This window comes from Brassica oleracea, chromosome C1 (genome assembly GCF_000695525.1).
Source record: "Brassica oleracea var. oleracea cultivar TO1000 chromosome C1, BOL, whole genome shotgun sequence".
NCBI classification, from domain to species: Eukaryota; Viridiplantae; Streptophyta; class Magnoliopsida; order Brassicales; family Brassicaceae; genus Brassica; species Brassica oleracea.
The window spans coordinates 4706418-4723537 of record NC_027748.1 but is presented as its reverse complement, the minus strand read 5'-3'; the positions used below and the strand labels follow the sequence as shown (position 1 = coordinate 4723537).

Here is a 17120-nt window from a genome sequence, read left to right as displayed (position 1 = left end):
GAAAACAGTTTTGATTTCAAAATATTCGATTAGAGTTTTAATATGTGATTTGATAATTATAGTATAATTAATTCTGATACTTATATTATTTAGGGTTTATAGATATAGGGTTAGGGTTTATCGGATTTTAACTTGTAAAAACCGATTTGGGGTTTTAATCATGTAGGAACATGATTTAGGGTTTGGGGTATCGAACTTTTAGAGCTTCGATTTACTCAATTAGGATTTTTGATCTATTATCCTATGGTTTTGATTCATAAAGATTAGGGTTTTAGGGTTTCATTCCTTATCAATCAATCCATGTTCGATTATGGGTTCTTAGGTTTTGAATTACCTTTTAACCTTAGATGATTGTTGAATCAGACCACCAAAGGAGTTGAGCCGCGAGCTGGACACGATCGGGACGCGAGCTGGAATGGATCGAGTCGCGGACGTCCTTTGTTGCTTGATCGGGAACGCCTTGATCGTCGGACGCGAGCTGTCTGATGTTGTCGCGAACGAGGAAGAGGTCGCGTGCTGGAGCTGCTCTCGGATCGCGAACGTCTGAGCTAGGATCAGGAACGCCTTGGGCTGAAGCTGATCGGGGACGCGAGCTGGAACAGATGCGGGAAGAAGAGACACGATCGGGGTTTAAGGTTCGTCGGATCGCCAGCTAGGGTTAGAGTTTTAGAGTTTTTCGATTTGGGTATTAGCTTAGGGATTTAGAGTTTCGTGTTGATAACGTGTTATAAAAGTAATGGAAAAGTCTATCTTTATTCATAACATAGAGGTTTCTTATATAGGAGATTACACCGTCATAGATAAATAGAAAGATTACAAATCATAATCTCTTGGTTATGAGCCATACACAATCTGGTTCGTAACAAAATAGTGAAAGACGCCACTCTCCGAAGAAATTCACCAAAATTGTAGAGACTATGTTGCAAAGTGTCCTAATTCAATTGGCTCAAAAAAATTCTTTTTAAAATTTAATAAGAAAATAAATGTATATTTTTATTATATTGGGAAGAAACCCTTGAGAGAGTATGAACCGACGTTGTTGCTCTAAATTCTTGATAAATACTCAGACCTATTATTTCATAGCAAGAGCAATAAACTAGCGTGTGATTCCTAACCATACTTGTTTATTTATTTTTATTCCTCAGGAGCGAAGAATTCCTTTATATTCTTAATCCTATTGAGCTTTGTTTTATTCTGTTTCCTTAAATTTTCTTGTTTCAGGTTCTAGCGTGTGTTTGATGGCGAATAATTCGTGGACAAACGAGGAGATGAATCAACATAGTACCTACTCCGGTAACTCGAGGATCCCTCTGAAGAAACCAGAGATGAAAAATAACACAGGAATCGCCATGGTATGGACCCCTGAAGAGCAAACTATTCTGGATAATGCCCTTGCTAGATATCCACTGGATTCGTGTGTTTCTTCTTGTCTACGTTACGCAAAAATCTCGTTAGAGCTTCCACAAAAGACCACCAAAGACGTTGCTATGCGTTGTAGATGGATCAAAGAATTGGGAAGAGTCAAAGTCGAGGATTCAATCTCAGCACCTCATGATGTTCAACAAGTTGGACGAGAATGTTCCGGACAAGATGAAGAATATGGCACCATTGCGGGAGTTCTTGAACGATGATCTATTTAATTTAATCCTTCCTCAAAACTATCTAAACCAACATGAATGATCCTTTTTTCTTCTTTTTGCAATTTGATTTCTTTAGGACCTCTTCTGAATGTTTTAATTGTTTTTTAGTTATTAGTGTATGTAGGTTAAAGTCCAACTAATCTTCAAATTAGGCAATTGCAGTCTCGGATTTTCTAATGAAGACATGATCTCATCTTTGTCTTTTGTTTTTTGAGTTAATTTGTGTTAACAAAAAAAGAAATATTATGATAAAGAAAATCGACAATTAATAAACAAAAAAGTAACGAGGTCTTTTTTTTTTTTATCACAGACCTCCTCTGTATAAGAAATAAGAGTTTCTCCTCGACAATTAATAAACAAAAAAGTAACGAGGTCTTTTTTTTTTATCACAGACCTCCTCTGTATAAGAAATAAGAGTTTCTCAATCAGTTACACCACATAAACCCTAAGTCTAAGTTCTAACCAACCGTCGACAAAAAAACGAAGTAACAACAAAACCCTCCCTCGAGATAGCTGCGAAGGCACGTCTTGGTTACTTTATGGCTGAAGAGCGGTTAATCACGTCGAGACTCAGCTGTTCCCGTATCTGATCTGAAACGTACGTTGAAGTATTGCTCATGGGTCATGAGGGGTTGATTGTTTCTTTTCTTTTTTCACCGTACAACTAAAAACTTATTGTAATGTACGAGTGAAGCTGTCAGAAGGAGTTTTAAGATTGCTGTCTAATACAATTTTTTTTTTTAATATTAGTTCATGATTTAATATATTTTTAAAATAGGCACATGTGTAGGTTCTTTTTTAATTTTTATCTGGAAATTTCTAGTTTAATCTTTGTTTTATCTTATGTCACCCGTGTTGTGGGCTCAAGTCGTCTTGTGTGGGTTCTAGATGCCACCTTCATGTGGACTTTTGGGTTTGGAGAATGTTCAATTTTCGGTTAGCTCTTGTACTGAAACTATTTTGCTCCTTTGGAATAAATTCCATTTGTGAAAAAAAGATAGACACATTAGCACTTGAAAAAAATAGATAATTGTTTCCGACACACATATATATATATGTGTGTGAACAAGAAAAATATATTCAGAAATATATGTATGTCTCTGGTCTTAGTGACTCGGGTATATACGAATATGCATACCTAATTTAATTGTATGAGTTCGATTTAGAAAATTAGTTGTGTGAGGAATAAATCATGAGAACCCAAAAATCATCATTATGCCAAAGCAAAAAAAATTAATACTATCTTGAAAACCAATGAAATTAAGAATGAAGATATAGTCAACGTTTATTTCTCTTCTTATTTTTGATAAAATCTATGGAATTAAAATCGTTAACAAAAAATAATAGCACTTTAAAAAATAGCATATTTGTGTTATCTAATATTTTAATTAGAAAAGTGATATTTTATCGGTTTTCTCTACAAATCTAATTAAGTTTGCATATTTAGAAAAGTAGTTGATCATGTGTTTATGGGTATTCAGAGGTCAAAATTTTCTAAAGAGAAAAAAAAAAAATTCTAAAGAGGTTTTTAAAATTTTTTAGTTGTTTACGATGGTCAATACAGGAAACCCAATACAGAGAGAAGATGGTGGAGCCGGCGTCGTTTCCTTTAATCATGGTTAAGTACCATGTGACTGATTAGAGGCGTCAAGACTCGAAACTCTTTACTCAAATAATTCAGATGCCAACTAGCGATTGACCCAAAGATTACATAAATTCAAATTGTTCCTAAAATTATGGCTCTAATAATTTAAAATAAATCAGAAGTCTAATATATAGTTTTAATATATTGTAAATGTAACCATATGAAGTACTTTGATGAAACTTCAGTTTTTTTTTAATATTGTGTTTATTTAATTGCTAATAACTCATTTTAAAATGTGCCAAAGATGAAAAGACGGATATTCCCATAGTAAGAAAGAAAAATGATCGTTACATAAGCATTTGGGATTATACAAGATGTACGTGAATGTGCAAGTTAACTAATTAGATGAGTCATTACATACTGCCACATTTATCTACTTGGACGTCGTAACGAACACCCTAGTGATTCAGGCTTTTTGGCTTGTCCTAGTCTAATCGATGATTGTATATAACATAAGACTTTGTGGTTAGACTAAATTAGATAATCAAAACAAAACAAATTAACTATCTGACAAAATTTAATAGTCATCTCAAGAGAACACAGCTAAATTAGCAATTATTAACATATTGCCATCTTGTAAATTGCAAACTCACTAGTCATTGATATAAGATCTCTTAACAAACTCTGTATTCCTATATTTACTATTATGAATCTAATTGTTTTTCAATTTTTTTGAAACATTTTTTTTTTATAATCGAGTGTCTGGCCCTACCGAGATGGTTCAGACTAGAGACCGAAGCGAACAAGGACACTGCCAGGGCGTCACCATGTGGCTCACTGTGAACGGTTTTCGGTCCGCATGTAGATTTTCCAATAGTCGGGTTTCGAATCCAGGTGGCGGAATTCACAGCCGTGAGCATTTTACCACCAGAGCTAGAAGTCCCGATTTCTTTTTATATTTGCTAAAAGATTGTGTATTTATTCTCAGAGATCAATTCATTCATAGTTTTTTTTTAAAAAAATAACAATTCATTCATAGTTCTATTGTATAATCAAGAGAAATCGGAGTGAATACATGTTTAATCCAACTTTTTCTGAAACAGTGTATCTAAGTTGAAATCCGGATAATATTCGGAATTATGGGTTAAACAAATTTCGAAAAGTTTTGATGGTTAGTAACAACTTGTTTTATTGTAATAATCGAATTCTGCATGAAAAGCTGCTTCTTATGATTAAATTAATTCACAGTTGGTATAACAATGACATGCTCTTTTTTTTTTTGAACGACTACAATGACATGCTCTATCCCTTTCTTTTTAGCTTTCTTAACACCCCTAAAAGGGAGGCAATACAAATGATTAATAAAATAAAACATTAGCAACTAAATTATTGAAAATATTACTGCACAATGAACATCTTCGATTTATTAGTTATTTTATTTTTTCGATTAACCACCCGATATGTTAGTTATTATAAATTTTCACATTTTGTTTCTTCCCGAATCACACTGTAAGAAATAATTTCCAGAGAACTATTATAATTTTGTTTCCAATAAAAAAATATAAATTACCTAATAAAGAGATAACTATAATTTTTTTTAAATGATTATTCGGATTAGGTCTTAATTTTTATTTCGACGTCTTAAGTTGATTAGGTCTTAATATATTCCAATGATAATCAGTATTATGCAAATACATACAAATTACTTGAACTTTAGTGTATTCGCCTAATCAACTTAAACTTTGTAAGTAATAGTGGTGTAATAAGGTAAAAAAAAAAGCGTTTATTCTTTTCAGCGATATGGAGTAACCAAAATAAGTTTAATCAACCTCATTCATCATATCAACTAAGTTTTGCATGCATGCAACCAAAATATATTGCGAACAACAGTTTTGATTCATAACCATATTCCAATTGGCAATAGCGGTTGTAGATTTTAGAATAAACTGAAATTTCGATCAGCGCTACTTATAAAAAAAATCGACCAAGGTATTGCCACTAGAATATCTAATTTTTTTCCGAAAAGACTATCTAATTAAGCCTATTTTATATAAAAACTTTAATTTCAAAATAATGAATTAGTTAGTTGATCATGAAAAGTCAACTTTCGATGATAGTCCTTATTGTAAAACTAAATTATAAGGTAGATGCATTTTAGTAAAATCAAATAAGATGAATTATTCTCTCGTCCCCTTTCCATCTTGTTTAAGTAGTTGGTGAGAAGTGGTAACATGCGCATTGAGTTGTCAAAGGTAAACATGCATAGATGATACATATATAGAACTAGACAACGTATTGTGTATATATATTCAAGGATTATCCACATACACTTTTTATAAATGTAAATACTTTATCACATTTTTGTTCTTTTAGTTAATGCATCTTTCTGGACTAAAATAAAACCCAAACAAATTGTAAGACCAGTAGATTACAGCTAATTGCTTGATTTAATTGATGCATCTCACACGAATTCTGCAGTGATCAATTTTATACATCGACAGTCACTGTCTCCATCAATAAAGACCAGTAGATTACAGCTAATTGCTTGATTTAATTGATAATTAGCACAAACATAGAAAGAGAGATTAAAATAATGACTGGGAGCCTCACCTTAGCCTCCTCTCAAATTGTCAATATCTAGATGGACTGTTACATCCACATTCCTAACAGTTTCTCTTGCTTACTTATATTATATCATTACACATCATCTTCAGACTAATCATCATATCATTATTTAAATAGCCCAAATTGTACCATCCCCTTCATTTAAATTACTCTTTCTATTTCCTATAAGAAGAGTCTAGATCTTCAAACCAAAACATAAAATTATAATTAGCCATGGAGAAGAAGACTAACCAGGCCATCTTCTCTATATTTTCTCTTCTTCTCTTTTCTTCATGTGTCTCTGCTCAGCTACGGACAGGTTTCTACCAGAGATCATGCCCGAACCTTGAAAACATTGTCCGTAACGCCGTCCGTCAAAAATTTCAGCAGACTTTCGTCACCGCTCCAGCCACCCTCCGGCTCTTCTTCCACGACTGCTTCGTTCGCGTACGTAACAATATTCATATATATATATATAGGAATTTAAATCATTTCTTAACAAAATTGAATGTATGAGAATTGTAAATGTTTCTTTGCATACATATATCATTCTTCAAACAAAACATTATTGTTGCGTACTTAATTTCTTATTTAACATTTAGGGATGTGATGCTTCGATATTGTTAGCATCTCCGTCGGAGAGAGATCATCCAGATGACATGTCACTGGCTGGAGACGGATTTGACACGGTGGTGAAAGCGAAGCAAGCCGTTGATAGAGATCCTAACTGCCGCAACAAAGTCTCATGTGCTGACATTTTGGCTCTCGCTACACGTGAAGTCGTTGTTTTGGTATGAGTATAACCTTCTCTAGTTACATATATTATTATAGTTTTCATCTCTCTTTATGTCTTAATATTATATAATGTCCGAGTTATTTTTGACAACCCGAGGTATAATTCGTTTTTTGGGTGAAAAGCTACTCATATTATAATGTGACACCTCTTATGGGCAGTTTGTAATTATTTTATACAACAACAGATCATATAGTCCGAATAAAAACGAATTATTGATATATCATATCACTATCATGATTATAATTATAGGGTTATTAAAAATAAACTAAATTTGCAGACCGGAGGACCGAGCTACCCGGTAGAGCTAGGGAGGAGAGATGGCAGGTTATCTACGAAGGCAAGTGTACAACACAGTTTACCACAGCCCGGTTTTAACCTAAACCAGCTTAACACCATGTTCAATCGTCACGGTCTCTCTCAAACCGACATGATCGCCCTCTCAGGTACGTACCGAACCAAACTAAAACAATTTATCCCCTTTTCTGTCCTTGAAACCGAATCTTTATGATTTATAAAATGTTATATTATAATTTCAGGAGCGCACACTATTGGATTCGCACATTGTGGAAAATTCTCAAAGAGAATTTACAGCTTTAGCCCTAAAACCCGTATCGACCCGAGTTTGAACCGTGGCTACGCGTTTCAGCTTAGGCAAATGTGTCCGATACGTGTTGACCCAAGGATAGCGATCAACATGGACCCAACATCGCCACGTACTTTCGACAACGCTTACTTCAAGAATCTCCAACAAGGGAGGGGTTTGTTTACGTCTGATCAAGTCTTGTTCACGGACCGACGGTCTAGAGCTACGGTTAACATGTTTGCTAACAGTGAAGGAGCTTTTAGGCAAGCTTTTATTTCCGCCATCACGAAACTGGGTCGTGTCGGGGTTAAGACTGGTAATGCTGGTGAGATTCGAAGGGATTGTTCACGTGTTAATTAGTCTGATTTGAGGGGTTTTTTGGTTTGTTTCTTTTATTCCATAAAAATAAAAATGAAATTTCGTATTGTTTTTGAAATAAGGAGTTCAAAAGTGTAATGGAAAATTCAATTAATAATAAGATGGTTTTATTTCTCTTCGATCTCTCCTCCTTTTTGTATAATGTTTATATTTGAATTTTACATATGGTTTCTTTTTATGAGAAAAGTAAATTTATTTTAGGTGTCTAATACCATCTTTATCGCCGACTTTAGTGGGGTTTTTAAACAAAAGGAGTGATTTAATTAAATCAAAATTAATTAGAAAGGTTATTACCGATCCTTAGCTTAGGTTTTTTGTGACCGGTTATTTGGTGGGTTTCAAACCACGTGTTATCAAATCAGAGGACCGGATTTTGTTTTTATTTTTCTTTTCTTTCTTTTGTTCTCTTTCTCATTCATTCTCGAGTTCTTGTTTTCTCCGTCAAGAGGAAATACCCAAATCGAAGACGTCTCCTCCGCCTTCTCGGCCGAAACCGACGATCGAAACCAAAGACGACTCTGTTGGTCCTCACGGAGTCTCATCCCACTTGTCTCGTCTTCTCAGTCAGATCAAGGATCAAAACCGAAGACCGATGACGTCTCTCTGGCTCCTCACGGAGATTCTTCCGTCTTCTCGGCCGAAACCGACGATCGAAACCGAGGACGACTCTGTTGGTCCTCACGGAGTCTCGTCCCACTTGTCTCGTCTTCTCCGTCAGATCAAGGATCGAAACCGAAGACCGACGACGCCTCTCTGGCTCCTCACGGAGATTCATGTGAGGGTCGACGACTCTGTCCGTGTTGACGGCGTCCCCTCCGTCGGTCTTTCACCTCTCGCTAACGATCTCTTCAATCTGGAGATAAGTTCCCAACTATTTACATCCTTCTCGTTTCAATTCATGAATGCATGTGATAGTAGTTAAGTTAATGAATGGCGATTACGGTTATAAGTTTTGTGTGTCATTGTAAAGCTTTGGTCTTTGATCGAAATTTGTAGGCTTCTTAAATGTTTAGTGTGTTTTGTCTGATTGTTTAGTTAAAAAGTCATGAGGATACAATGAGATTGTTAGTTAATCTTGAAACTAGTATTGAAGATCAGACTGGAACTTAGAGTGTCGTGTATTGTTGTCTGAAATCTCTTTAGATCATTTTCTGATTTGGTCAAACAAGTTGATTTCCGACTATAGTATTGTTTTAACAGTTTATTGGTTATTTGTGAATTCTAATTAAGGTAGTTTATACAACTGAAATCAGTGATTTATATAGCTTGGTTTGCATTGGTTTACGTAGATGAATCATGTGAGGAGACAAAGATCAGAATGAGGAGCCAAATGAGGAATCATGTATGGCCCGGTGAGGACGCAAAGATCAGAATGATCTGATTTCTTGAGACTTTAGTTTAGGTAAGTGTGCTGCTTCTTGCTTTTTTTCTTAATTGCTTTCGTCTGCATAGTACTTAGGATAATAAATGCTGGTTAGAGTTAGGTTATGGTTGTGATGAATGCTTCCGATTAATGGCTGTGATGAATGCTTGTGTTAGGTAACTTAACTCTGATGAATGTGTGTTATGACTGTGTGGTAGATAATAAATTTGTTAGATACATGTCTAATCATCTCAACTCAACTAAAATGAAAGAGTAAAGTCTTCTTCTCTTTTCCTGTATTAAGACGATCTTCTTCTCTTTTCCTGTATTTTAACCGCACCTTTCTCTCTTTCTTTTCATCTTGAAACACATTTCTTCTTCTTCCTCTCTTCTCTCACATATTAGGATATGGATTCTAGTAATCCATATAGTCAGACATCCAATTTTGTTGATCTGTTGAACAGTCAACAAGATACTGACCTTCCTGAAACCTATCTGTATGCAAGTTTTTCACATGGATCATCACAACTCCCTAGTCAAACTTCAAGCTTTTGTGAAGTCTCAACTACAGAGCGTAGAGAAAGAAAGAAATGGACAGTCACAGATGATCTAGTGCTCATTAGCGCATGGCTAAACACGAGCAAGGACCATGTGGTAGGCAATGAGCAGAAAGCATGTGCTTTCTGGAAACGCATTGCAGCGTACTTTGCAGCAAGTCCAAAGGTGGAAAGAGGTGAAACCCGAGAGGCCATTCAGTGTAAGCAAAGGTGGCAGAAGATGAACGATCTTATGTGCAAGTTTTGTGGAGCTTATGCGGCTGCAACAAGGCAGAAAACAAGTGGCCAGAACGAGGCTGATACTGTTAAAATGGCACACGAAATCTTCTACAATGATCATAAGATTAAATTTAATCTTCACCATGCTTGGGAGGAGCGGAGGAATGACCAGAAATGGTGTGAAGTTGCTAGTTCCAAGCTTGATGGAAGCGGTAAGAAGAGAAAGTATGATGATGGAGCACAATCTGAAAGCTCTCAAGCAACTTCAAATCTCGGAGATCAACCAACGAAACGTCCTCCTGGTGTTAAGGCTGCGAAAGGAGCATCTGGTAAGAGAAGTATAGCGGATCACCAGGCTGTCGCTCAGTTTCAGACCATGTGTTCTATTAAGGAGAAAGATTTGGCGGTTAAGGAGAAAGATTTGGTCGTTAAAGAGAGAGTTTCGAAGATGTTTTTGCTTGACAGTCTCATTTCCAAAAAAGATTCACTTTCTGAAGCTGAAGAAGCTCTAAAGCAGAAGTTACTAACGGAGATGCTCAGTAATTAGTGCCACTTGTTCTGTTTTTCTAGGTTTCATGTTCTGTTTTTCATCAAGGTTTCATGTTCTGTTTGTCATCAAGGTTTCATGTTCTCTTTAAGTCGCCCTAATTATGTATGTTTGTTTAAGCTGAAAAATGTATGTTTCAAGTTTATGTGATCTGTACTGTGTGAGTTTCTGTTCTTGTATAATTATAAAAATGTTTCTTCTTGTGTTCTCTGTCTCATGTTCTTGTCTTGGTATTTCAAGTCCAAAAGAGTGTGCTTGTGTTGATGTTTCTGATGACGAGTCTTCTATGTGTACTCAAGTAATGGGACCACTCAGAATTGTAATCAGAAGTCACGAGTGTGCTTGTGTTGATGTTCTTGTTGACGAGACTTCTATGTGTACTCAAGTAATGGGACCACTCTCAAGTCACGAGTTTTGTCTGAATGTGTCACAAGTTGTTTGTAGTAGCAAGTTGTATGTGTCACAAGCTTCTTCTCGTGTATGTGTTGAGTTTTTTCTGTATGTGTCACAAGTTCCTTCTCGTGTTTTGAATATGTCACAAGTTGTTTGTAGTACTCTTGCTCTCTATATAAAGCTTTGATTCACCAAACATTGTATTCACAAAACTCTATCCTTCTCGTCTTCTATCCTTCTAACCATAGGTTCCGTTTAAAACACTTTTCAAAACACTATAATCACATTGCTCTCCTTCTCACCAAAACTCTTTCATCAAAAATTCTTGCTATCTATCCTTCTCGTCTTCTATCCTTCTCACCATCGGTTCTGTTTAAAACACTTGTCAAAACACTATAATCACATTGTTCTCCTTCTCACCAAAACTCTTTCATCAAAAATAACCGCACAAAAAAAAAACCAAAGACCATTTCATCATATATATGGCTTCTTCTTCTCAAAACACTTTTGGGGGAGTAGATTTTGAAGATTTTGATCAATATGTTGAGCAACGATTTGATCAAACTTTCGAGAATTTGACCATTCATCAAGAAGAAGGAAAAACGAGTTCACATCGAAAGGAATCGTGAAGAAGGTGATGTACGTTTATGGAATGATTATTTTAGTGAAACTCCAACATATCCTTAAAATCTATTCCGACGGCGATTTAGAATGAACAAGCCATTGTTCATGCGTATTGTTGATTGACTCTCCAATGAAGTTGAATTCTTTCAACAAAAGAAAGATGCTCTCGGCCGGCTTAGTCTCTCTCCACTTCAAAACTGTACAGCTGCCATTCGTGTCTTGGCATATGGTACTGCGGTTGATGCTGTTGACAATACATCCGACTCGGTGAAACTACTACTCGGTCATGTGTGGAACATTTTGTGGAAGGAATAATATATTTATTCGGCGATGAGTACCTAAGAAGACCAACACCGGCTGATCTTCAACGTCTACTTGAAGTTGGTGAGTTCTGTGGATTTCCTGGGATGATAGGAAGCATCGATTGTATGCATTGGGAGTGGAAGAATTGTCCCACCGCTTGGAAAGGGCAATATTCACGTGGTTCGGGAAAACCCACAATTGTTTTAGAGGCGGTTGTTTCGTATGATCTCTGGATATGGCATGCGTTTTTTGGACCTCCAGATACCTTAAATAAATGATATCAATGTTCTTGATCGCTCACCTGTTTTTGATGACATAATACAAGGTCAAGCTCCACAAGTCACTTACTCTGTCAATAGAAGAGAGTATCATTTGGCTTACTATCTCACCGATGTTATTTATCCAAAATGGGCTACTTTTAACCAATCTATTCGGGGGCCACAAGAGCCGAAAGCCGTTTTATTTGCTAAACAACAAGAAGCTGTCCGAAAAGATGTCGAGCATGCTTTTGGAGTCTTGCAAGCTCGCTTTGCCATTATTAAAAATCCGGCACTTTTTTGGGACAAAGTCAAAATTGGAAAGATTATGCGAGCATGTATCATACTCCATAATATGATAGTAGAAGACGAACGAGATGGATATACTCAATTTAATGTTTTAGAATTCCAACAAGGAGAAGACACCGGAAGTTCACATGTCGATCTCGAGTTTGAAGAGATATCCCTTCAAATATCACCAATATGATGGGTGCTCGAAGTAGAATTCGTGATACACATAAGCATCAACAACTGAAAGCTGATTTGGTTGAACATATAATGCATAAATTTGGATGTGATGAAGAAAACAACTGAGTTCGGAAGTTTGTTTTCGAATTATTCTCGATTATTGTACTAATCTTTATTTTCATGTTTTTTTTTTAAATCTATGTTTTAAATGTTATCTTTTAATATGTTTTATTTAATAAATGAATTTTATTTTTAAAAAATTAATAATTTTTTTTAAGAACCTCTAATTAAGAAACCTCTATTGGACCGTTTAAAATGGAAGTTTCTTAACAAAGATACTTAACCCCACTTAAGGTTAAATTTATTATTAAAATTTCATTAAGGACCCTAAAAGGGTTTTAGGAATAAAGATGGTCTAAGCTATTTGGATGTTTCATTATTATTATTTTATTTTCTGCATTTGGATGCTCAGTATTATGTCATAGTTTGCTAACTCACTCGGCTGAAAAAAATAAAAAAAAATTTGTTGACATCAAAAGAATTCAAACAAAAGATGGTCTAGAAAACTAGATCAAATAAAACAATCATAATAAATTTCTTTAAAAGAAAGATTTTGGAGTTATAGCTTGAAAATCTGAAATTGCATTTTGGATTCGAAGAATGTAAGATTTTATGAATTATTGAAATTTTCTTTGAAGAGTTTATCTTTTTCAGCCCCGTTAAATTTTTGGCAATGTCTATGTTTAATTTTTGATAAGAATAATTGATGGGATTTAATTTTCTGGAGAACAAATAATTTATGTTTATTCCATACTTCAACATCTTTACAAAATTTGAGACGAGAAATCAAAAATACTATTCTTGATAAACTAACCAAAAGGTGTAACCATTACGATATTTTCCTAGCATTATCGAATGATGCATTATACTATGTTCTTATTAATTCATATCATTGTTATGCATTTTCCTTTTTTAGTTACTTGGACTGCGTGGTTTGTTGCGTTTGGAATAGAGAGGCCCATCCCCTTGGCCCAGCACTAATTATGTTTATTGGATGTTTCTTCTTTGCTTTCCTTACGAGTTACCACCAGTGTTCTTATTCCCAAATCAATTCCGCTAGCCAGACTGGTAAATCCGTGATCTACCTAGTCAATCCTTCGATCCAAATACATCTGTAAGAATCATTTGATATGATACTACTGCGTTCTACTTCTCTGAAGTAAATGTTATTTTCTCTTAATTTATTAGAATCTTGTCAAGCCTACTGGCGTGTTGATATTTTCATAGACGACCAAAACTAAATAGAAAATAAATCTTTTCTTTTTTACTTGACAACCCAAAAATCATATTTGTTTTTTCGTACACTTTTGAGTTCCTTTTTGGAAAAACAAAAAACTTACATGTTCTTTTACTAAATGTTAAGAAAAAATAGTTACTTAAAAGCTTTTTTTTTGTCACATAGTTACTTAAAAGCTAAAACCAAATAAAACGAAGAACATGAGGAAAAGGAGAAAATAAAGTATGTGAAGGAGGATGAGACTCGTAGTTGCAATTCCTACCAAATGCAAGGAAATGCTTACTGTATAACTCCTGTCCTCTTCTAGATTTTTTATTACATTATTTGTAGCTTTGTACTGCCAACTAGTTTTTTTCTTTATATTTCTGCTATATAATTTGACAACATTAAATGCTGCAATATGTTTCCCTTCGTTTCTTATTTTAGTTAGATATTTACCTTGTGTTACCAGTGACCAAGTATCATGAAACACTAAACCTAGCTAGAAACCCCGCGAAAACAAAGTAACATATATTACAAATACAACTAACATATAATTATCTCTTTAGCAATACGGACAGAAAAATAAACAACATATCTAAAGTCTAAACGTTGTCAATAAAAAAAGTAACAGTAGAAGATAAAACACGTGTGGCAAAATGATGATCTTGTTCGTTTTAGTAGCTTCTTTTTTGTTTGTTTTATTTTTAATAATATATTATCATATACACTTGTAAATCATTAATATAAATCTATAGGAATGGGACAGGAGTAATACAGAATGCAAGGAAATGCTTATCAAAAAATCGGCCGCCTAGCCGATTCCTCGTCCGATTAAACGTGAAGCGGGATGGGACCGTGGCGAAATAATCCAATTCGGTTGTGTTCCACGCTTGCCGTGTAATGAGCGTAGAGTCCGTTGAATTAATAACTCGTCCGCTTAATAACTAAAACCGCGTAGCCCAACTTCTGTAATTTTTCAATGAAAACCATTTTTCCAAAGCCCAACTAAATTATTAACTCATTTTCTCTACAGCCCAAAAAAATTATCAATCACAAATGACATAAAACACCAATGATGTGTATTAGATGTGAACTAAAAGAAGTACATTATATTTTGTGATATAATTGGTATGTATTTATGAATCTATAATTTTTAGTATCATTGATATCTCTTTCACAAACATGTATTATACAAAAAAATTGTATTATATGTATAAAATATAGTATTATACATATAAAAATATAAAAAATTCTTCCCCGCGTAATTCCTGATTTTTTCCCGATTTTTCGATAAATCGTTAGACCCGTGTTTGCCGTACGCATAACGCCTAGCGAGTTTCCGAACAAGTGATATCAGTATGACGAAGAAGCCAGAAGCCAGCACTCTTTGTCTTAAGAAAATTTAAATTGAATTAGGGCAAAAAGTCAGCACTCTTTGTTTTAAGCTAGCAGTTTTATTAATTAACCTCCGTTTAAAAGTAATCCTTGTATTTAACCTCTATATTTTCAGTAGTATTTAGTCTATAATTGTTCGCGCTACTAAAACTTTCATCACCAAGAAAGAACATTACACTTGAGATATATAGGTTATATAGACGAACGTTTTGTAAAAAGAAAGTATTGAAGTGAGTGCACGTGGGGACATTTGTGAAAATAGCTCCAAGTTAAGAATAAAAACAAAACACTCGAATTCAAAACCACATGAGATGTGTCCCTCCCAAAATCTCAATCCAAGCCATATATTTTCTCCTCTATCTGGGTCCGCTTATTTATTATTATTGCTTAGCATTTTACATAAGTTAAATAATTGAAAAACTTATATAAAAGAAAACAAATATGAAGAACAGCACAAACAAGTCGTAAACATGCCATTTACAATATTCGATATCAGTCTTTACAGACTTTGTACAAATTTATTCTGACAGTCTTGTACGATTTCTTTGTGGTTAATTCATACAGACAAAATAGTTCTATATTTAAATATTATTGGCATTGGTTGTATTCACTGTCTGTATCTTATTGTTTTTATATAACGATATTACTAGGCTTGAGACTTTTATCCGAGATCCGGATTCTATTCGGATCCGATCCGAAAATTCAGATATGCGGAAGGGCCGAATCAGGATCCGGATAGTAAAATGTTGGATCCGTCAAAGCCGGATCCGGATATCTTGACTTTTTAGTCTGAATATCCGGATCCGTAAGTTTTATTAATAACTATTTCAAAAATAGTAATATTTATATATAAAACTAATTTTATTTAATATATTTTCATTTTTATAATATTAGATGTAAATTTTATGTAAATTTTGTAATATTATACATCGAAATAATTAAAAACATTATATATTTTTTATTTTTAAATTATTTTTAATATTTTATATATATTAATATTATTTTTTATTTATTTTAAAGATCCAAATCCGGATCCGGATATCCGCCGGATATTACAATTTTTAGAAAGATATCCGACACCCGGATATCCGAAAACTTCGGATCCGGATAAAGATAGTAAAATTATGGATCCGTCGGATAAGAGTCCGAATTCGGATATCTTAAAATTGTCTGGATACCCGATCCGTCCGAGACCTAGATATCAGTATTGAATAACTACAGTTCTGTCTTTACCTAGCATGGTAGTGTGATTGGAAAGAATACATTTATGTCTGTCAATATTTTCAACGTGAATTGTTGAAATAGTCAGAGGTAGAAACCATTCATTATGCAAAGTTCCAAGAAACTTTGATGATAATATGATTATTCTTAAATGTCTACAATATAACAATCTACTCGTATATATTGATAAGCATCCATAGTTAATTATGAGACAGGAAAATCATAATAGGAACCCTAGTTCATTGTAAACCGAGTTTAGAAAATAACTGATTCCTGATTTAAAACTCTACTACTGATTTTAGGAGAGGTAGTGTTGATACACTACTATCAATGTTTAATAACTCATTTACAGTCAACAAATTTGTTTTAATATATATTCATATCAAGTATTCCGAATTAAACGAGATTAAACTTATGAAAATAATTCTATCACTACAATACATATTTTTTACTAGGGCAGTATTCGTTGTAAATTCATCGTAAACGGGGTGTTACGACGAATTAACGTCGAAAGACGTTTCGTTGTTAAACGTCCGTCGTAACGGAGGTTTCGTCGTAAACGACTCGTTACGTTTACGACGAAATATATTCCTCGTAAAGCGCAGGGAAATGATTCGTCGTAAACGTCACGTAAGACTTCGTCGTAAAACCCACGTAATTATTTCGATGTAAAGCAAATGTAAATACTTTCGTTGTAAATCACTCGTAAACATTTCGATGTAAAATCCTCGTAAATATTTCGATGTTAATCACTCGTAAACATTCGATGTAAACTCCATGTAATGTTTACGAGGAGTTTACATCGTTTCTTATTATATTATTATTAATTAGTATATAATAAATTTTAATTTATATTTAATATTCAGAATTTAAAATAATTTAAATTTTAAAACAAAATATGAAATTGG

General features: G+C 34.2%; 3 protein-coding genes across 3 annotated transcripts; all 3 read left to right on the top strand.

The window, feature by feature from the left end:
• The first annotated feature begins 1238 nt into the window (after nucleotides 1-1238).
• On the top strand, nucleotides 1239-1631 carry LOC106329521. Its single transcript, XM_013768207.1, has one exon. It carries the CDS (start codon nucleotides 1239-1241, stop codon nucleotides 1629-1631), a length of 393 nt encoding a protein of 130 aa, XP_013623661.1.
• Nucleotides 1632-5948: 4317 nt separating this feature from the next.
• On the top strand, nucleotides 5949-7701 carry LOC106292861 (peroxidase 45). Its single transcript, XM_013728532.1, has 4 exons — nucleotides 5949-6276; nucleotides 6432-6620; nucleotides 6903-7068; nucleotides 7162-7701. The coding sequence occupies exons 1-4, from the start codon at nucleotides 6064-6066 to the stop codon at nucleotides 7566-7568; spliced, it is 975 nt and encodes a 324-aa protein (XP_013583986.1). The 5' UTR covers nucleotides 5949-6063; the 3' UTR covers nucleotides 7569-7701.
• A 1656-nt stretch (nucleotides 7702-9357) lies between these two features.
• LOC106329513 (glutathione S-transferase T3-like) lies at nucleotides 9358-10272 on the top strand. Its single transcript, XM_013768199.1, has one exon. It carries the CDS (start codon nucleotides 9358-9360, stop codon nucleotides 10270-10272), a length of 915 nt encoding a protein of 304 aa, XP_013623653.1.
• The last annotated feature ends 6848 nt before the right edge of the window (nucleotides 10273-17120 follow it).